Source organism: Amphiprion ocellaris, chromosome 24 (assembly GCF_022539595.1).
Source record: "Amphiprion ocellaris isolate individual 3 ecotype Okinawa chromosome 24, ASM2253959v1, whole genome shotgun sequence".
Taxonomy (NCBI): Eukaryota; Metazoa; Chordata; class Actinopteri; family Pomacentridae; genus Amphiprion; species Amphiprion ocellaris.
Window position 1 is genome coordinate 10,486,722 of NC_072789.1, and position 23,720 is coordinate 10,510,441.

The 23,720-nt window shown below is 39.3% G+C and overlaps 1 protein-coding gene across 1 annotated transcript in view; it reads right to left on the minus strand.

The window, feature by feature from the left end:
- The window catches only part of nalf1a (NALCN channel auxiliary factor 1a), a 46,645-nt gene that overhangs the window by 5,387 nt on the left and 17,538 nt on the right, over nt 1–23,720 (minus strand). Inside the window, exon 2 of the mRNA XM_023267212.3 lies at nt 2,243–2,414. Coding sequence (XP_023122980.1) covers nt 2,243–2,414 — 172 coding nt within the window. The remainder of the gene's footprint in view (nt 1–2,242; nt 2,415–23,720) is intronic.

Sequence of the window (23,720 nt, forward strand, 5' to 3'; positions counted from 1 at the left end):
GAATTTCCTTCGGGATTAATTAAGTATCTATCTGTCTATCTATCTGTCTGTCTATCTATCTATCTATCTATCTATCTATCTATCTATCTATCTATATATCTGTCTATCTATCTATCTATCTATCTATCTATCTGTCTATCTATCTGTCTATCTATCTATCTATCTATCTATCTATCTGTCTGTCTATCTGTCTGTCTATCTATCTGTCTATCTATCTGTCTATCTATCTATCTATCTATCTATCTGTCTATCTATCTGTCTATCTATCTATCTATTTAAAACAAGGCTCATTGTGAATTCAGGAGATACTGTTTATCTGCAGCGTAATGACAATCATCTTGCTGACACTGACCCTCCTTTTGGACATCCTTCGGCCCTGTAGATGGATCGAACCCGCTGCTCCTCACTGTGTGGCTCTAATAAAGCATGGAGGACCAGACATGGGTGATCCTTGGCTGAACTCAAATTAAATTCAGAACCACACAGAGGGTGACGCATCGTTGCATCAGCTGATTACTCTTTATATCTCAACTTGCCGGCGTGTTGCTACTCTCATCTGCACAGGACAACTCAGGCAGCGGAGGAAGAACTTAAGTTTTCACTGGACTGAAACACAAAGTGATGGATGATGGGACTTGATGGAGGACTGGTTGATCTGATGGATTAGAAATTTTCTCTGTGTTTGACTGACCGACTCTCCTTTAGTTTTGTTTCACCCGTGTCAAACGAGATAATTTACAGCTTTCTTTAAAGGGGCAGTTTAAAACAGATTTGAATGAAACTGGGGTGCGGAGTCTTAATTTCTTTGAACATTGGGAGATCTTGATTAGTATTTCCCCTACAATTAACTTAAAAATCTCCACCTAAACACAACCTAAACCACTCTGTTAAAGTCAACAACATATTTTTCGTGCAACACACAATGTATCTTGTCATCTAGTTGGAGAAATCATACATTTTTGAGCTCTGGAACTGCGGTTCTCATGGTGCTTTGAGAGATGTAAACAGGAAGTACAATTACTGCTATGGCGTTAGTTGTGGGCTGCAACTAAAACCCCATTTTTAGACCCTGTAGTTACATTGTGACACCATTAAAGTATGCCGAATTAGTTATTAGCAGTAGCGGTTTGCTATGTACTTACAGATTTACTGATAACTATCAATGGATTAATTTGATACTGAAGCAAACCTAAAACGAGCCAATTCTCAGGAAAGCCCTGAAGCTACAAGAAGTTTTCTTATATATAGTTTTTGAACAGATAAATGGATGCTTTTTTAAATCACAGACTTTTGAGATGTGACATGTTTGGAAAGTGTGAGTCACGCTGAATCTCAATATATGTGCATCATGTCTGTGTGTTCCGATCTGACTGAGTTATGACTCAGAAGGAGTTCTATTTTTGACCTAAAGTGTGGTAGACAGGCACTAAGGACTTCAAGTAGCTTAATTGCCTCCAAGAGCCATGTGTCTCTGTAGCGCTGCAGCTGAAACTGCTGACTTTGGTGCTGTAAGTGCATCAGTTCAGCAGCTGGACTACAATAAGTAACTTTCTGTTGAGTTTGCAACACCTGCATGCACCTGTCACCTCATGCTACATCTTAGTCTCTGCATCTGCGCCTCAGTTTGAAGAATTCCGTTGTGATCTACCTTAATGTGGTATTAAGACAACAATGACAATAATATTAAAAGTGAAACTACACATTTCCAAATTTACAGAAAGCATCTGTTATATGTTGGTTCTATCAACTAGTGTCCATACCAAAAACCTGCAGGATTGTGGCAGTCTCCACATACAGAGCTACAATCATCATTTTTCTGCAGGTAACTTGTGCTTTGGCATACAGCCAGCATCTGGTCCTCTGAGGCTGAGTCCTCGGTGATTACTACGGAATAAACTGCAGTAAATATTGAGTGACAGGCCAAATTCAATGTATCAATGCATTGTTAAAATGTCCTTGTGTGAGTGGCGCAATGCTCAAATGCGCCACTAGATGTCATCAGAAAGCCTTCAGAAACACCTCACTGCTTTCCTGGAGGGAGACCATCCAGTCAATATGGAGACACATTCTGGATGAATTAACAGTGTACATCATTTTCGAAAACATGGTTCGCTAGGTATTCAGAAAACATAAATTAAATTGGGAGGTTTGTCCCTGAAGAGAACATAAGGCCATCAATGCCCACATGTGCAAACAGGTAGTCAGCATTCGTGTGCGGCACAGGCCTGCGAGTCGTATTAACCTGTGCAGATGAAGCTGGGGCTGCCACCGTGGATCAGGTCATCGTTGTCGGGCAGGATGAATGGACAGCTCTGCTGGACCTCCAGGCAGTACTGGTGGCACGGTACCTTCCTCTGACAGGACTGCTGGGTGGTGGGGAAATACTGAGCACACAGCCAGGGCTTATAGGCCGTCTGAGGAGGAGGAAGAAGAAGAAGAAGAGAGAAAATGACATAAATAGATGCAGGTTCGTGCTCCACTTGAGGACTGCAGGAAGTTACTTGGCTCTGCTGGGTCTGAGGCCTCCCTATGTTAATATTCAATTTATACAAGAGCCCATTTACGTTCTACACAATAAACATTAAGTACCTGTATATTTAAAGCCCTGAATATCAGATACAAGCATTTTTCCAATCAAAATGCACACTTAATGCATTAATGAAAGCTCAGGAAACATTAGTTAATGCTGCCCTGCTGCTGGCAGAGCCGCTGGGATATTGGATCAATCTTACTGCAGAGCATTAGCTAAACCAACAGTAAAACATGCCAAATACAGTGTAATCGTTTGCTTATTTATGGGATATGAATTATGAGAGGCTGCTGCAGCAGGTAAAAGATGCAGGACTTTTTTCACTTGTCTTCAAGCTAAATATCACACAAATCTTCCATTTTCACTATTAACTCGACGACTTCAACAGTTCAGCTGTATTCCATACAGCAAAGATGTGTTTTTAAATTAGTTTGGTGTGTTCGGCGGGGTGATGCCAATGCAATATAAAACCAAATGGCACCAAATAAGCTCACCAAATTTAAGCCTGTGTCCTCTTCCAAGTAAAATTTGCTGTATTTCACTGTGAAGCAGGATGTAATACAAAATGCACAGACTTATGTGCATAAGGAGACAGATGGTGACATGTAATAGCCAAAGCCTCAGGCTTGGAAAGCTTAGCAAAACAAAATGAACCAAGGGCAAACCACAGTCTGGATTCATTCTCATTTTTAGCTCTTTCTTCATGTACTGATCTTAACGCAGGAGAAGGGAAATCACAGCTAAGAGCACAGACAATCTAACACATAAATATAATCAGACTGGTTAAGAACCAAACACCCTGTTGTCCAAATCTTCAACCTGCAGAGTTGAACGCTCATCAGAACTTATGATGTGTCCAAGAGACATTTTCTGCATCGGCTAGTATGAAACTCATGCTGCATCTTCACAAACAAACCAACCAATGTGACTTCTTCTTATATGGGCTGGTTCATTTGTAAATGGGGTCAATAAATGAACAATAGACCAATAATACCATGCATCATTTTACACAAAAATATATAACAAATATATTTGCTTTAATACCCTCAAATCAGGTATTCAAGAAATGTAAAAAGAGATATGTAATGAGACACACCTTCAAAAGGTGAAAAAATGGTTATCTAATTGAAAAAGTGGTATTAAATTAGTGCAAATAGTAACTATAAGCGCAAACAAACATTAATATACCTAAAAGGGATTGGAAGAAAGGCAGGAGGCTACAGCTCTGCTAGCTGTTCTCTGAGGCTGTAAGGCTCAGTGATGCTTTAAGCTATAGGCTAAAACATGCAAGCTAACAAGCTCACAATGTCAATGCTAGTATGCTAATGCTGAGCAACTATGTTAAGAAAGTTTACCATAATAGTTTGGCGTGTTAAGATGTTTCACTCTGGACCAAAGTGGTGCACATCACACGTGGTCACACTGACATGGCAACAAGACAACAGAACTACACAAAAGGCTTAAGAGTCCACAGCCATGCTAGCTGCTCTGATTCTGTAGGGCCCAGTGGTGCTTCAAGCTAAAGTTAGCAAGCTAACAAGCTCACAGTGACAATGCTAATATTCTACCTTTGCTTATAGTGTTGAGACAGTTTTAGACTCACACTGACATGGCTGACAAAACAACTTACCCATGAGAGTGACTCTGTGAGGCTGCAGCTTCAAGTAATGGTGCTTTGAACTAAATGCTGTCAGGCAAATATACTTACAGTGACTATGCTAACATGCTGGCATCTAGCAGGTAGAATGTTTACCATCATTTAATATTACACATTAACATATTAAGATTTCATAACTAGTGATAAACAGAAAGTACAGGCTAACATGAATTTGGCAAACTGTGAGATTTAAATCTAGACCAAAGCATTAAATGATTAAAAGTCCGATTCATATAGCCACAATGCTAACGTGGCTAAAAAGTCATTAACCCTTGTGTCGTCCTGTGGGTCAAAATTGACCTGTTTTAAAGTTTGAAAATGTGGAGAAAAAAAAACATTTTCACAGTGAAACTTCTGATGTCCACATTTTCAACATTTTTGGGAAATCTGTGAACATTTTTTGTTGGAACAAAAAGAAATGTTAAAAATGTTTCTTAAGAACATTCACCAGAAAAATCAACCAAAATCCAGCAAATTTCACTAGATTTTGGTTGATTTTTTAGTGAATGTTCTTAAGAAAATATTAGAAGTTTTACTGATATATATGTAATCACTTTAGATATTTTTAGGATTTTTTGGAAGATTTTTATTCATTTTTAAAAAATATTTGCTAGAATTTTCCTGCCAAATTTGGGGAATTTTTAAAAAAATAAAACTTTTGAGGGAAACTTTTAAGGAATTACTGGCATTTTCTTCCTGAAGGTTTTGCAAATTTTCAGAAATTTGGGGGATTTTTTTGCTGAATTTTTGGATTTTTTTTAAACAAGGAAACAATATTTTTTGGTGCCTGTAAATGAGGACAACAGGAGGGTTAATACATTGAATGCATTGTATTAATTTATTCTTTATTGATATCCTCTATTACTGTTGTATGTACAGTGAAAAAGAAAGCATTTTCCAAACAATTTTTATGACACCACATTGAACATAAAACATGCAATATAATATTTGTGATCAGCGACAACTGATACTCATGAAAAGGCCCCATGGATTAAACACATTCTCTTATAAATGTTAAAATATTATAACTGTATTAAAATATATAATAAATGATAGATGTGTCAAACGTCTCATGTTAGCAAGATAAAGACTCCTCAGGGATGTCATCCCCATGAGGATGTGAACGTACGTCATTCTCTGTCATCAACCAGTGACAAGTCATGTGCACAAACACACAATGTCATGATATAGAACCCACACAAGGTTACTCTATTGTCTACATCAGCAACTTGAACTTCTTGCATCACAGCAAACCTCTGATCAGCCAACAGAGTGTCCTCTACCTGGGTGGTAACACAATAAGTCATTGATTGTCTTGCAGAAGCCAGTGAGACATGCAAGGAAAAGCTCTGTCTGTTAAATAATAATGGGAAAGTGCTGCTATTAAGTGATAAAAGCTGCTGAAAGAGTCATCTGACTGCCTGACACATTCAAGCAACAGAGGTACAACAGCCACTTCCAAGTCAAAACAAACCATTAGCACCAGTCAGGTAATTACCAAGCAGGAGAATGATGGAACATTAGCAGGAACAGTTTACACATACCAACCAATAAAACGCTTCACATTTTAAGGGGAACTCCATCAATTGAACACATCCAGGTGCTGGGGAGGCCTACTGTCTCTGTGAAAAGAGGAGGATAAAGCCTTTTGTCTCCAGAGGGAGCTGCCTGAAGCCTGGTGAATGTCCTCAAGTGATGTCACTTAGGTGTAAAAGAAAACCTCTGAACTCTGCGTGGATCCTGCCAGGACCTCTGGTCCAACTGTTGGAGGTTGTGTTGCGTTGTAGGTAGGTGTTTTAGGTTTTGACAGGGATAAAAATGATTCACTGAACCTGCAGCATTGATTTCAATCCTTTTCATTTATTAAAAGAGGACATGTCATGCACATTGCCAGATCTGTGCTTTTATTCTAGTGCTCTAATGAGATATAGGGGCAAGAATTACAGGTCAAAAGAGCCGTAATTTATTGAAAACTTGCCTTTTATGCATCGTTGTCTGTTTTAGGTCCTGTCTCCACCTCCAATCTGATCTGATTGGCCCAGATCTGGAGGGCTCTGGCTTCAGAGGCTACAAAACCAACCAAATTCAACGTTTTTCCTTGTTCTTTACACAAAGGATCAACTTCTTATATACATCTGTCTAGTAATGCTAAATTGGTTGAGTATGCTTTCAAAAAAAAAAAAAATTCTTGACAAATTACATTTTTGTGATTTAATAAGAAACTATTTAGGTTTAAGCTAGCACTTTCAGTTCAACACACTAAAACTGTAAAACTCTAATTGACAGAGGCCTGGCAACATGCCCAAACAAAAATATTGATTCAAATTTTCAAGAAAACAATAGTAGCGACCTTTTTCTCCTTGTTCTTTTGACGTCTTTATACATCTGTATGTGTTTATGCCTGAATTTGTCATGAGAGAATGTCAACAACTTACTGAATATTGTTAGCAGCAATCTTAGCAACATGAGCTACAAAATGAGGACCTGTTTGGGAGCATGTAAGAGCAAGACTAATGTAAAATGGTGGAGCACACTTTAAGAGCTCTTTAAAACTTATTTAAGTCGAATTATGAAAGGAACACTCACCAACATTGACTTATTTATTAGGAATTTACCACTCAAAAACTCAACTTGATGGGAAAATGAACAAAAATACTGATTTAAATACTACTAAGGTCTGATTGGTGCAGAGAAACATGTGACCTGTTTCCAGCTGAACTCCTTCTATTAAAAACTTCGAAAAGCAAAAATACTGACATCTTTTTAGTAAAGGAAGCCAAACTGTTCCAACTTAATGATTAAGAAGACAGCATTTTAGAGAAATTGTCATCTAAAAACATTTTATTCTGCAGTTTGCTCCATTTTTGCCCTAGAGTCTAGGATTTATTGCTTTTAAACTATAATTGTTTATCATAAAATCTCACATTTAGCCTGTGTACTGACAACAAACACAAAACCCAAGGAGAAAGACGTCACAGCGGAGACCATGCTGCACACACAGTTAATTATATCCTGTGTTATTTAATCACAGAGAAGCCTTCTTGGCGTGGAGGTGGGACGGCTGACTGTCACTGTGGGTTTAAAGTTGACTCCTCCTGGCTTGGATGTTTGGTTAAATTACATCCAGGTAAATCTTCCTACAGCCTCCCACATGGGGGTCTGATTCGTTTCCTGTTTATGCCAACATACAAAGATAACAAGCGCTGTACACGCAATTATAATTAGAATAATCTGATTATGGTGATGGTGATGAGAATGATAATGATGAGAACAGTGTCCTTTGTAAAATCAAACGTATTCCAGACACAAATGACTTCATGTTCATACTGGAATATACAGTAAATTTTTCCAGGAAATACACTCATCCTTCGAAGAAAAAAAAGGTCAGCACTGTGTGATTCAGTGCCTTGATGGGAGATCTGTCTCCATTTTCATCCCGGTTCTTCTCACACCGGAGGGATAAAAATGCGGATGTTCTGACATAATAAGCACGTTCATTCAAACTGTACACATCTTTGTATGTTCGAGGGTAATTTGGTTAAATCACACTGCTAGTTTAACACCCATGATCCTCTGCTTTGGACAGCAGTGTTCTTGCTGTAGAGGGGCTCAACAGCTGAATGCACAGAGGAGAAACAGGCTGAAGGCCAGCATAAAAATCACTCAGACCAATGATTCTATTTGCCTTTTAAGAGTTGGGGTGCTTTATCAGAGTCTGAGGTGTTAAACGTGCGACTGTGGATTTTCAGCTTCCTCTCTGCACAAACGGCTGCTGCTTAATTTGCGATGATTTTGCATAAATTCTTGCAGCGGTGAGATAATCCATCTGGGGATGCCGCGGCTATCAAAAGCGAACCAAAACAATACGATCGCAGTGAGACAGGAAATCTGGGTCCTCCTGAAGATGTATGCTGGCAGTTGCCAAGGTAACAGCTTTTTCTGCTTTTCATTAGAGCTCAATGGGTACTGCCCCACTCTGTCGGTTTTCTGTTTGTGTGCACATGTTGAAGCGTTCATACAGGTCTGTGTGTGTGTGTGTCAGTCTGTGTGTGTGCTCAGCGTGAAAAGGGAAGCATACAAGAGCAAATTGAGTTAGTCAGGAAGCAGGCCTGGAGGTCTGATTTGATCAGTCTAATGTGTGATCAGTGTGAATGGGAACCTGGCACTCAAAAAGCCTCTGTCGCCATGCAGCTTAGTCTGCTTCAAACAATGTACTGAAGCCCAGAGACACAGACAGCAAAGACACCGAGCTGGCAACCGTTTCCACCAGGGCTTTATTCCTGCAGCTGATTTCAGCCCCAGCTTGGACGTTTGTACATGCAGCGTTCACGTGTTCCATCTGTCAACACTTCAAATCTTGAATTTCAAACAGGAAATCAAAGAGACGGTTGTCCTCATGTTTGCGGCATTTACATGAGCAGAGATGTAAAACATGCCAGTAAGACTTTTCCTCCCAGTGCTTATAAGCAAATCTTTGAAGCCTAAAAATAACATTTAAAAATTAAGATTCAAAAGCTGACGCTCTGGCAGATAAGTGTCAGCAGCCTGGCATCTGAATTTCACCATAGTGATTACTATTATATAAGAAGCAGACTGTAGCAAGTCATGCTTCTTATTTCTGAAGCATGTGCATGTTCATCTTATTCTGGGCCGATGCTACATCACACTGTTATGGACTTTAGATTTTTATTATGTTGCACTTGCAGTATATTTTATTCTCCCCTTCTTTTACATTTTGTTCATTAACTTAAAACTGTGATAACGTTAGGCCAAGAATCAGATATCTCAGAATTTCCTTCACACTCCTGGTGTAGGACTCACTGATGCATGCTGCAGCCATATGAAGCTAACCAACACTGAAGCTCTGGTTATGGACTGTTAGCAGTTTAACACGTCTGTCCCTTAAAGATGTAACATATCAGCTGTACAACAGAACCATTTCCGGGTTCATATATGTATTTCATGTCAGTGTGGGATAAGTTTTCTCCATTCAAATCAAAAATGCTGCCATATAATGGTGTTTGTCTCTGCTGATTTGGGCTGTAGCTCACTGACTTCTCCTTAATTTGCACTAATTACAATCAGATTCATCCCAAAAGACTATACCAGTAGACTATACCACTTGTAAGAAGAAGACGTTAGCCTTTTGGAGAAGCTCCTGATTCTTCTACTTGTAACACAGATGCTAGGTAATCTTTTTAGGTGGGAATTGCTAGTACTTCTATTTGTAAGAAGAAGACACTAGCTAGCCTTTTGGGGTAGAAGCTGCTAGTTCCTCTACTTGGAAAGAAGAAGCTAGTTAGTCTTTCCAAGGAGAAACACAGTAGTAGCACTGATTGCTGCTGGAGAATACTTGTTATTGTGTGGGGATATATTAGATATATCGATCATGTTATCATGAAGGGGCTCAAACACTGCAGAAAAACCACAACAAAAATTCTAGTAATTAGCTAAATAAATACACAAATCACTATCAAGGAAGTACAGTATATGCTTATATAAAAAAACTAACAAAAAAATATATATTTTTAAAGATTTTAATATTTAAAATCTTTAGGGCTTTTGCTTGTCTGTTGTCCTATAGCATCAATCAATCCATGAGCGAAAAACATTGTCAGATCTGGTAATGAAACGACCATCACAACAACGAGTGTATCCATGGGAGGTGGTCACACTATTCCATAGCGCTACAACCAGCAGGCAGCAAACTGGACTTAATGTGAACGGATGAGAAGTGTTTCTAAGCTATTGTGGTGCATGTAGCATAAATTAGCAACTGCAGAGAGAGAAAAGTCACATTTACGGTGTAATGAGATGACCTGTGTTTAATACTACAAAGAATTTCGCTCTGCTTCACTTAATGGGCATCCACAGCTCAGCTCAGATGAATACGATACACAAACCTTGAGCCTTTTGTGCTGCGAAAACGGGTCAGTTTTGGTCAGTCCACCAGAATCCAGCCGCTCACAGGAAGCGGCCGTCTCAGGCTGACAGCTCCAGTAAATCTGACATGCAAGGCAGCTCGCCCTCCATCCTGCTTCACCCATGCACAGGGCTTCCCCTCACCATTCCCATTCACAGGCCTGTCATCGAACACAGGGAGGACTGTGGGAGAGCTTGTCTGCAGACAAGAGGAACCACTGAGCCGCACAGACAGTGGGTTTGCTCAATATTCATTCAGTAGTAACAGCAAAAAAACACCACCTCTGTAAGGAAATGGTCAACTTCAAATGAACTGTCATTTAACACAAGAACATCTTTATCAGGTGTTGTCAGAATTGTAAATTAACAGTACAGGTACAATCAGGGAGATGGCCATGTACAAATGTGTTTTCATATAGGTTTTGTATGCAACCATAACCATGTATGTAAACACATATTTCTAATAATAATGATAAACTGATGATAAATCATAATTTACCAAACAAAAGAATCCAAAGTCGAGGAATAGTTTTGGCTTCTAAGGACTATTTAATTCTGTCATGACTAAAACCCAGAAAGAAACAATATTCATTTGTCCAATATTCAGTCCTTTTAACAGCATTTCTGTCTCTGAAAAGAAAGTATCTCGACCTTAGCCACTAAGCATTTCACCAATTAGTTGTAGGCATTGATTTTTGCTAATTACCACATGGTATCATTATTGTTTATCGATTCCAATTTGAAGTGCAGACATGGACAAGTTCTTTTTCCAGTTTTTATGCTCAGCTGAGCTAACTTAGCTTCATATTTATCCTACAAACATAAAATTTGTTTTAAATATAAAGTTTTAGAAGGGAGTACGTGTATTTTGTCACTTTTGGACAGAGCCAGGTAAGCTGTATTTCCTCTCGTTTACAGTTTTTCTGCTGAGCTAATCATGCGTTATATCTATCTATGGACAAAATACAATATGCTAATGTTAATCAGAGAGCTTCAGAGTGGAGTCTGTGTTTTTTGTTGCATTTGGACAGAGCTAGGCTAGCTGTTTGACCCTGTTTGCAGTCTATATGATAAGCTAAGCTAACAAACCTTCATATTACCCTACAAACAATTAATATAATGTGATAATTAGTCAGCTTTAGACGGGAGGAGTGCATATTTTGACACTTTTGGACAGAGCCAGGCTAGCTGCATTTCCCCACATTTACAGATGTCATGGTAAGCTAATCAAGCTTCATATCTATCCTATGGACAAAAAAACATTCTTAAACAGTTTAAGAATGGAGTTGGTGTCTTTTGTTACTTTTGGACAAAGCTAGGCGAGCTGTTTGACCATGTCTGCAGTTTTTATGACAAGCTAAGCTAAAAAACCACCACATTTATCCTGCAAACATTACATATAATGTGATAATTAACAAGCTTTTGAAAGGCTGTATTTTGTTGCTGTCAAGCATAGCCCAGCTAGCTGTTTTTTCCATGTTGCAGGTCTTTGTGCCAAGCTAAGCTATGCCAATAACCTCCCTTTAGAAGCTTAACTTTTGATATACAGACATTAGATCATGCTTCTCATCGCACTCAAAATATATTTCTCAAAATGTCAAACAAATTTAAAGTATTGCGTGTCCAAGTTTGCGTCCTTGGATAGCTGGTGTTTTCTGTAGGAAGCTCTAAATGTTTATAACAAAGTGTGTGTTTATTATCAGTCATAAAACAGCAAACAGACGCCATAAAACCTGCTTTAAGCCAATGCTCACAAATCAAGCAGCAAGTTAACTGTACTCCTGTTGGCTTAAGCTCCTGGGTATGTAGAAACTTTAAGTCAACACGCTGTGAAGTATCAACACCGTGTTTCTCTCCCAGCAGGACGATGTTGTCACACACACACACACACACACACACACACACACACACACACACACACACACACACACACACACACACACACACACACACACACACACACACACACACACACACACACACACACACACACACACACACTCGGCGGCTATAAAGTGGAATGACAGAGACGGCTATAAAAAGCACATGAGTCAGCTGCAGAGTGAGATCCCAGTTAGAAGCTGAATGACACAGATCATTACCACTCACACAAATCACGGCTGCGGTAGAACAGGAAGTGGCTCTCGCACTACCTGCGCTATTTTTAGCTGCATTTCTTCGTTTGATGAGAGGCTTTTTTTTTTTTTTTTTAACCTCTCCAATGTACTGAGTGTGCAAAATATTAGGGCTAGATTCCTGATGCAGACGAGTCTCACATTGGGACATTTGTAAAGTGGGAATGAAGAGCGGTCACCTGGGTGGTCCAGAAACTGAAAGAGCATTTTCATACACAACATAAAAGAATCAATACTGGCTAAATGCTGCTGACAGGACTTTGATGCACTCACAACTCAAATCTCAGCGGCCTCCTCGGGTCACTGACGCAACCCTTGGATAATCCAGCAGGACAGGCAAACATAGGGGTGTCTGCTTTCCTGTATTGATGTCCGCACTTATTGCCTCCCATTCCCTGGTGATGTAGCGTATCCAGGCGCTCTATGTGCGCTTCTGGAAAATGACACTCTGAGGCAGAGCGTTCTCGTCAAATTAGATGGTTTGCAATTTCAGTGAAACTCTTGTTTGTACGTTCACCGAGTCATCTCCGACCAACAAGTGCTCTCCTGACAGCAGGGTCTAAGAGGGTCGAATTTGGCTGAGCCTAAAACTAGTCTGGAAGTTGTCAAAGAATCAGTCGCTGAGCCAAATCGGGAGCAAACATTTGGCTCCATTAGTTTGATTCTTCAACAGCATGTTGGCAAGTGAGGGTTCCTGAGGGTTTGTGACTCGAGTCCACACTGAGAGGAACGACGCCTCTGACACAGACACACAAAAAGACTCTGGAAAGCATTAAAAATGAATATGTGACAATTCATAAATGTGTTCCAACATTCATTATTATCTGAATCAGAGTTCTGAAACATCCCTCCATCCATTATCTATACACCGCCTAATCCTCGTTAGGGTCACAGAGGAGCTGGAGTCTATCCCAGTGCTAACCACCAAGCCACTGTGCAGCCCCAATTCCAAAACTGTGTGCTTAAAATTTGTGGTTTAATTGCATTTTTTAAAGCACAAAAATACTTTTCTTGTGCTCTGACAGACACTAGGAATTCAAAAATGATGTTCATATGTTCATTAGGCTGTACTGCAATTTCAACACATTTAAAGGTGTGAATTATGGAAACTTTGTACATTTAAAAACTGACAATTGACATAGCTAGTTTTAAAGTGTGCAATTATCAGTATTTTTCAACTTACAGACAGATCTGTGCAATATTAATACTTCTCTGACAGTGTTTCTACTCATAACAGAATCTGTGCAATATCATTATTTCCACATCCAGAGGAATTTAGACAATCTGAACTAGAAGTTATGTATATTTTTGGTTTATTTTATTTTCTACTGATATTTCTTAAATGTTTGCACTGTTCCTTTTGCTGCTGTAACAACAAAGTGCCCCATATTCCTAATTAATAAAGGCTTACAATATGTTTTGATAGACTGATTCTTTTTCTTTACTTTTCTTATTTTTTTGAACAAAGTCGGGCTAATGGTTTGCCTCTGTGTTCAGTCTATACGCTAGGCTAAGCTAACGAGCTGCTTCATGTAGTTTGGTATTTAGCACATAGACAACAATCAAGTCCAAACTTTGACGTACCATTGAACAATTTTTGATTTGTACTGCACTTTTATTTGATAAACAAGTTTCTTCTGGCTTGAATGTTCTCATAAATGTGCGACAACTTCGAGGGGTAAAATGTTACTTCTCTAACAGAATGCTTTACAATCTTTTGTCTCTTCTTGATGTTATTTCCAGCCAGAAAAATTCTACTGGTCAAATAATACTTCACTATATATCTAAATTTGACATGAGTATGAATAATTTTGGGTTTAACTAGAAGTTTGGCGCCAATCTTCTCATCGAAGAAGGAAAATAAGCACATTTCCCAAACCATCAAGCTACTGCTTTAACATACATCCAAACAAAGCTGTTTGCATTTTCTTTTTTAATGCTGTAATTATACATATTTCATTCAGTTTGTTGTTGCTGCTTCTCACATCATTTACTAGTAGCAGAATTTCTTTGCTATGATTACACTATAAACAAATGCAGTGTGTAAAAGAAGATGTCATATATATTGGAGAGTTTATAACCTCTTTAACCAGCATAAACAGAAGTAAAGTCATACGATCCTAGTTTTCTGACATATTTAGAATCTTTCTTTGTGCAAATGAAACAGTACCTGAGATTCTAACTCTCAGAATTATGTTTTCATCACTTATATGTTGTTTTTTTTAGTGAACTGGCTCCAGAAAATACTCATATAGTCTTAGAAAAACCCTAAAATGTCCTTTCACTTGAATAAATCCACACTTTGGAATCGCAGGTCATCAGAGCTGCTTTAGTGTAAATGCAGACAAACAGCAAAGACAAGTAAAAGCGTAAACACAGGCCTTCATTAATGATCCATTAATCGTATCGACAGGTTTCCAGAAACCTGAAGCTTTTAACTGGAAATGCTCAGCAGAGCACACGGGATGTTGGAGCATCAGGTTGGAGTGACACGATCTGAGAGATTTTTATGATGTGAATCTTCTGTGCCGGCTCCTGATAGGTGGATCTAAACACAGATCCGCCTATTGTAGACACAAACATGGCATCCATTTCCCTGAAGCATGTTTTGTAGATCATTTCTGAGAAAACATGATCATGAATGTATATGGCAGGATTTGTTTTCATCCCAGTTGAGCACGCAGCCGCGGCATTGAATGGGCTCCATTTACCAAACGGGTAGATCTAACAATTGGCATTCAGCTGATGTAAAAATCCTATCTACTGTGGAAAACAAACCCAATTTCTACAAGACATGAGGTTGTTTCCCAGGTTTGGTTTCACATTGAGTAGATTAAGCCGTGCTCTGGTCGCAGGATCCCTGTTGGCTCGGAGCCAGCGCTGCAGCCCTCCTCTCTAAAGGTTTAAAGAATTCATTTTCAGGGAGGCTGCTGCATAGGTCAGTGTGGCTCTGCTTTCTATCGATGGGAGCATGCTGACTGCAGGAGGCTCGACCTAAACCCGGGACATGTTATTGACTGAACCCTCCCACCCCAGAGATGTTGCTCCACGATAAACACAGCTGAGTGGGGGCCTCGCCACACACACCGACCGAGCAAACTGGACGGAGCTCAGCTGTACTATTCGCTGCGTTGGTCATTTTTATAAGTAAGCAGCTCCCGTTCATTCTCAGCTCACTTCCTAAAGGCCTGAGCTCACTTGTTTGAGTTTAAACTGACACAAACTTCAATTCAGAGTACTGATGCAATAACAAATACGGCACATAAGTATGGATTAAAGCATATTTGACAGCATTTGCATTAGTGTGTTTCCCTCGTCGCTCACCTCAGGCCATTTTTAGTACTTTGTATTTTTCAGCTTAAGTATTGATATTGAGAGCTGCTTTGCATCAACCTGCTGCAGAACAACAACTGCAGACTTCACAGATAGTCACCTTAACAGAATGAAGTTATTATAAGATTTACAAAAAGTCAGTTTCACAAACTCTCAAATCGTCCAAAGTAATAATTTCGTTCATTTCAGTGCCATCACTATGCACTGACCTTCCACAATTTGGTGTCTGCAGAAAATAGTATATGAGGCAAATGACGTCACGATTCCTGATCGCTTTTCAATGTAAATACTATAAATGGCAATCATTATCAGCCAAGTGTCGCCACTAATGACTGTGAGGGAATGAGGAGGAATGGCTGTGGGGAGAGTGGAGAGCAATCAGCATATAGATTTATTAGCTTGCACGGGAGTGAAAATGTGAAAGGTCACTGTGGAGTGATGGAGGTCAGATAACTGTGGTCAATACTGGGAGCCTGTGCAGCACTGACAGTGTGAACATTCCCTTCAAAGAGTGGGGGGCTAAAAGTAGAGACAAAATGGACTTCATTTAATGACATAAAATTCTGGAGAGACTATTTGATGCCAGGCTCTGTACGGTTATATTATGGGCTGCACATGGACATCAATGGAGGGGTCCACTCCACACAGACTCATGCGGATTTATCAAGCTGACGAAACTTAAATCATCCGACCCCTAATGGACCCTCATGTACACAACATGTGGACCAGTGTATTAAACCTGCATTCTTTCTAACAGCCAGCGGGGGGTGACACCTGAAGCAGCCTGATTGTCTAGAAGTCAAGAAGAAAATTAACCTACTACTCACTCGATTTGTTACCCCAGTAAACATTTTCCAAATGAGTTTACGGCCTCAATGGTTAGATTCAAGTCTCCTTTAAATCAGCATGATGTTCATTTAGTAAATTATGATCCCATTTAGAGTAAAATAGAGGATAAAGCAGGGTATGTTTTAGGGCGTGGCTACCTTGTGATTGACCAGTTTCCACCACTTTTGTCATTTTGATCATAAAGTAAAATACTATATCGTTCAGTTCCAGATACCTGAGACTACATGTTTTGAGCCTCTGTAGATAAACTATGATCTGTAAGTTGTAATGTGTAAATGACAAACTAAGGCTATTATGCTCTGATTTTAATGGTCTGGCCCACTTTAGCTCAAATTGGGTTGAATGTGGCCCCTGAACTAAAATGAGTTTGACACCCCTGCTCTAAAAGAACGAAAGATACTCCAACAGCGGTCGCCAAGTTCAAAATAAACGTGTTTTAAGCAGACCTCTGGTGTTATGCACAGAAATGTCACTAAAGCGGTCTAAGCGTGATTAATACATAAGAACAAAATGGAAGTTAAACAGCCAAGAGGCCTCCCATTCCGCCCCCACACCAGGACATCAGCTCCTGCCTTCATACACCTCCTCCTCCTGCCATCGCTGCAGTCAACACCGCGGCCTTGACAGCTACACCGCTCGTGTCTCTGGGAGAGAAATTTGCTAATATCTCTGAGACATATTCTAACTGTTGCTGAGTGTGAAGGGGCATCTGGTAGAAATGAGACAAAGTTCCCGTTTAGCGTGCATTGTTCTAACAGAGCTGAACACTGCGGAGGGCTCTGGGAGTCGCAGCTCCTCAAAACGCAGCAGAGCAGCTCTCAACTCAGGTGGCCACTTGGCAGATCAGATGAGGTGAGGATTTGGAGGGGAGGTCAGGCGGGAGCAGCATCAGGACTGTGGGTGTTGCAGGTGGCTCTGATAATGGTTTGACATTCTCTCTGTTCATGCTAAATGGAGCAGCTCTCTGAGACAGACCGCTGCCGACCATCTAACTCCAGCACAAGACACTGGAGCAAACCCTGCAATACAATTAAGTTCCTTTAACACTGATGCATCAACTATACTATGATTAGGTTTGGAAAAAGTAAGGCAAATAAACTGCATTTACAGTATGGTTAGGGTTAAGCAGCTAAAACATTCAGGTACAATTACTGAATTAAAGCACCAAGCTGACGTTTTCTAAAAGTTTTCCTCGACAACCTTTTCTTTCACAGCAAAAAACAGACTGAAACAAGAACTAGAAAATGATTAAATATATTAGATACACTTAAATTTTGGAAGAAGAAGAAGCATATCTGATGTTACAGCTCCAAGGACAAACAGATTAATGGACTAAATTTACTAAGAATTAGACACGAAGCTGCAACATTTATAGAAAGTTAAGCTATTATAATGTACAAATACAAAACGTGCATGGGTTAAAGATTTCATGATATAATGAAGGGCTGACAAATTGTCCTGATAAAATGCTTGATTTTAGTCAGTATTGATGATTATTGGCAATTTTTAATTTAAAAAAAGGTGTATTTTAATTGGAACACTATCAGGACTGAAAAAAACACCAATTAAGCACTTAAACAAACAAGAATAGCACTCAGAGAGTGCAGTACTCTGCCATAGCTGCTCAGTCGTTGTATGATTTCTGATGGATGAAATCATGAAAAAATGTAATATAGATGCACCCACAAACAAAAAGACCTTGCACTGAGCACAGGTGTGTGTTATGCATGTGTACATAATGTACGGATACCGAATCTTGTGACCTAAATATGTAGCAGGTGGCAGGAATTGGTGGGACTCAGAAACACCCCCACAATTTAATCAACTGTTGCTTGTATCATTTCCAATGGGTAAGTCCCGATAAGTCCACAGTGGTGGATTTTTAGGAGGATCGCAGTCATGTGATCATCGTAGTGTTCATTTGTTGTCATGGTTACAGTGACGCCATGCCGCTATCTCGCAATGACACAGAAATCTTTAACAAATCCGTGGATCCAGACTATAAGCTACATCACTGTCAAAATCTAATCACTTGGTCCTTGTGCCATTTCTGACCTTCTCTGAAACTTTCACCCAAATCCGTTACTCGGCATTTTGAGTGATGTTGCTTACAGACAGACAGACAAACCAACGGCGATCGTTACATAACTCCACCATTCCTTGGCGGAGTAATAAAAGCGGAGAAGGATAAATGAATGATCTCACCAAAATGTTAAAGTAAACTAAATACAATGTGCACAAGGTGAAAAATGATAGTGGTCAAACCAAAGGACACAGCTGTTAACTGATTGGCTGTTTGTATTGTGCTCCACTATCAAGCGATCTGATTAGCTGTTTATGATGCAGAGAGGGAGCACACTTTGAGTCTGTTCCTGCAACTAAACTTTACTTTTTTATGTGATTTAATTGCTGTTTGCATTTATTGCATTTCAGTGAAACCATCAAACAATCACACGTATCAAACTATTTTTTTCTTGCTACTGATGAAGTGTCTATTGGTACTATGTTTTGTGTAAAAAAAAAACAGTGGTGTACAGTTGGAGCTGTTGTGTCAACCGTTATACTCAAATCTCTTGTATCCTGGTCTCAGGGTAAAATGTTTTTTGGTATAAAGTACGTATATTTTCGTGGTATGTTAGTGGTCGGTATATTTTGCTCTGGTCTGGTTCATGTTCACTAAAAAAATGAATAATTCTCTGGAACATGAAGTCATCCAGACCAACTGGTATCTCACTGACTGGACTGTTTAAGCTGTATCACCAGTGTACCTTTTGGAACTTATCTTGGAAAATGAGATTGAGTCTGCTGGCAGCAGGTCGGTCTGATGTTTAATACTTCTCATGTGTATATTTATGCTCTCCGGTGGCACAAAGAGCCCAAGAAAAAATAAGTGACAATGAGGAATATCACCAGGTTTGTTACCGTGAGCTGCTATTCTTTGTAATGAAGAATGAAAACCTGCTAGAGACGCTGGGATCGCTGTGTGTTTTTAATGGGCTTAATGAATTGACAAAGTCCACAGAGGATACAAACACAACAGACCGCAGTCTCAACTGTTATTGACCGACCGATCGGGGTGAAATCCCTGCACTCGCACTGACGCACGTACGCGTTGCCACGGTTACCAAATGATTTACATGGCTTGTATCAGCTAATCAGTTAAGAATAAAATCCATTCATGGAACTGGTTGTTGCTGGAGTGTGTCTGAGAGCAGATGACAACAAATGGTGGAGTATTTTCTGCTTTACAGAAGAGGTCAACACTGTTGGGTCATTGCACAAAAAAAATTAGAATGTTCATCACTTTTTTAATTGACATGTTGTCAGTTACTAGCAGTATATTCTCTTAAAAAGGTTTTAATGAATACATTTTAGCAGATTGATTGCTAGTTATGCAGACTTTTTTGGGTCTATTATCCAACTCAGTCCAGTGTGATCATTGCTTCTATTTGTTTTGTAATATTTTTCAGCAAAAACTATTTATCTGATTTGAAATTTAAGAATTTGTATGTGGACAGTTATTCTTCTTTTATAAATTTAGGATTTTAACATTTCTTTTATCTGAGCTGATTTATTATAGGCTCCTTTTCTGGGGGGATTTTATGGCTTGTGCAGTTACAGATCCACAAGTGGGATGTTTGTCAACTTATGTTGTACTATAAAAATAACAAAAAAACAAACGGATTACCTTTTTATTCCTTGTGTAAAGTTAATTTTTACACCACTTGTTGCATTACTTTTGTGGTACTGTCATATAAATGCCAGTTAATGATATAACTTTGTCCACATAATAATAATACCATATTCGACATATTTATATGCTGCTCTTCAATAAACATGAACGCCGGTAAAAACCAACTCAAACAGACTTGACAGAAAAATGTTGCAGCTGGAACAAGAATCAATTGCTCATCTAGGAGAATTAAGGTGGTACTGACAGCAAGCTGTGCTGCTTCAAAATAAAAGTTGATTGATTAGTAACTGTTATGGGATTACAGAGTTTAGGGGCAGCGCTGTAAAGGTTGTCTTGATCACTAATAATCTGTATGAAAAATCTCTATCAGTTAACCCCTATTGACTTCAATAAAGTTACGTTTACACTGCCTTAAAATAAAAACAGTGAGTGTAACTGAGAAACAGACAGATGTGATCACAGTAACACATCAAGAACAGGTTTGTCTTGCAGCTTGTTACTGTTGGAGCTGCTGCAGGTTTGAACTACTTTAGATCCAGTTTTATATACAGGAATAGTAGATAAATCTGAGGGTTTCAAGCTCATTTAATGGTAGAGGAAGGAAAAAAATGTTTGTTCTTTTCTCCTGTATTCAAAAAGATTTTATACTATCTATTGTGTATTTATTATGTCAAAGCTTAATCTTAAAGTACAAAAGCTGTCATAAACGTACAATACTTCCCTCTGACAACATAGTTCCAGAGGACAGCAGCATCTCATATTCAAATCATCATTTCTTCTCTTCTCTCCACTAAAACCAAAAGACAGTGTTGGATTACTGATGGTTCCAGCTCTTCTTCATTATAAGTGGGCTTATATCTGTGGGCGGGATACCACAGCTCGCATTTTCTCTCAATCACTGGGAGCAACATTCAAGGACAGGATATCAGTTACATCTTATCTTAACCGCAAAATGGAAATACTTGGAAAAACCGCCGATGTCAGAGACGTGCTGTGTGTCTCACAAAAAGCCCAGTTTAATGGAGATTGTTTTGCAGACAACGGGATATGAGGCGATATTACAAACGCATACAAGGGTTTGTTTTGGCTCCGCTAAAATGGTCCCGCTAATGCAGGACTCCGACAACGAACAGGAGCAATGTGTGATAGATTACAACATCCTGGTTTGACGAGAATGAATTTTGCTTTTTTGTTTAGTTTGAGATCTCTTCTGCAGCCTCTCCTTCTGTGATACCAATAGCTCCTTTTGTTTTCAGTTTTAGCAATATTTAAACAGGTGTTTAGTGTTTCTGTTGCTTCAGGAGACCCTAATATTTGTGATTTGTCTCATTGTTATCGTTGCAGTGTGATACAAAGCAGACCAAGGATTCTCATACAGTGTCCTGCTGCTAGAACACCAGCTGTGGATCGCTATCGGGTGAACATTACAAGAGGAACATTAACAACAGAACATTTCTGAGCATCGACATTTAAAACTACACTTGGAAATATTTATATTTCAACCAATGTTCATTTTAAGCTCCACTGAGACTTTGTTTTCGTCATTCGTGTGCTCCGGCAGTCGGAGAACAGGAGTAATGTGGTCACAGAGACAGGAAGTAAGGCTAATTGGAATCAATGACCTGCCATGTTTATATACCTGTTTGTGTGGCTCAACTAATTCTACCTCCACAAACATCTTCCAAACATATTCACACAAAGCTGACAGGGGGAGAGAAACTAGCTTTTATAGCAGTATTTAAAACTGCAAAAATTCACAGTGAAATCAGGGAAACTTTATATTAAAAACATGTCATCATAATGCTCACATCCTGAAATGTTACTATTTGTGGACCATAACAACTTCATCTGTTGAAGCAATGCTCCACATGCTACAGGCTAACGTAGCTTGTTCAGGCTAACGTAGCTTGTTCAGACTAACATAGCATGTTCAGACTAATGTAGCTTGTTCAGGCTAACGTAGCTTGTTCAGGCTAATGTAGCTCGTTCAGACTAACGCAGCTTGTTCAGGCTAACGTAGCTTGTTGAGGCTAATGTAGCTTGTTCAGACTAATGTAGCTTGTTTAAGCTAACGTAGCTTGTTCAGACTAACATAGCATGTAACTGTTCAGACTAATGTAGCTTGTTCAGGCTAATGTAGCTTGTTCAGGCTAATGTAGCTTTTTCAGACTAACACAGCATGTTCAGACTAACGTAGCTTGTTCAGGCTAATAGTTTGTTCAGACTAATGTAGCTTGGTCAGGCTACCTTAGCTTGTTCAGGCTAACGTAGCTTGTTCAGACTAATGTAGCTTGTTCAGGCTAATGTAGCTTGTTCAGGCTACCATTGCCTGTTCAGGCAAATGTGGCAATAATTAGCATTTGTGTTAGAGACCCACACACACGCACAAAGCAAATACATGTAACGCTTTTCAGAGGCTCAGCAAATATGACAAAAAGTTATATCACAGTTGTTACATGAACCCAGATGAGTTTTACAATACAATACTGTTTGTTTGAAATGTTGATTTTTGTTTTTATCACTTTGTGGCTATTTATTATTTGCATTCTTTTTCATATGTCAGGCTAGAAATGCTATGCCACCAAAGAAAAATGCTTTAATAACAGTAATAGATTCTCAGTATTTTATGATTCTGTACCAAGTTAAAAATAAAACCGTTAATTTTTATACGTGGTATCAAAATTGGCATCGGGAAATGTAGAATTTCACTCACTACTATCAGGAGTAACATTGAGTTTAGCCCAAAAAACTACCGTCAGAAGAACAGGACAGGGAAACTGTGTCACATTGGCAGCTAAGCTAATGTGCTTGCTAACTGACTGTTAGCAAATTATCTGGCTCTTTGCTGAATGAAATAATGTTCAATCCTAAAAACAGAAGACTTGGGGGAGTAAACAGCACCATGTGGAAAAAAAATGAAAGAACCTTAGAGCGCCATTGTCACCAACTAGCATTAGCATGCTTGCTAGCTGTTAGCCTGTGAGCTATATTAGTTTCTAAGGTCGCCCTGTGAGCAGAATCTAGACTGAGACTTCTTCTCAGATGTCCTGTTATTCTCCCGCCTCCCCTCATCCTTCTCGGCTTTTGTATCAAGCAGAATAAATTTTAGAGCAGCGAGGGAAGATGATGTAATATCACCACTGCAGCAAATTCTGAATGAAAAGCAGCTGGTTTACTCAAACACAGCGTATGACGTTTGCTGCAGATGGTTCACATAAGTTAAATTGTTTTACAGTATCCTGGAGGGATTCATTTTAATACACTCAAGCCATTATACAGTTGTATAAGTCGCCGGCTGCCAGTGCAGTCGCCTGTGTCGTACTGTAAATCAACTTATTGCATAAGACAGCAGCATCCATCATGCACTGAGAAATTTCATGGAAGGAACTGTAAGTGTAGATAGGCTGTTGTGAGGAACTAAAACATCGCACCTCATCGCTCTTATAAACAAAACTAGTGACCGACAATTCATTTACCAGGACAAACATCATCCTCAATCATCCTAATGGGCCATGCAGAGCTTAACAGAGAATCAAACGTAACCTTTTACCCAGTCCACTGTACTGTATATACATGAAGAAGTGGTTCAAAAGGGATTTC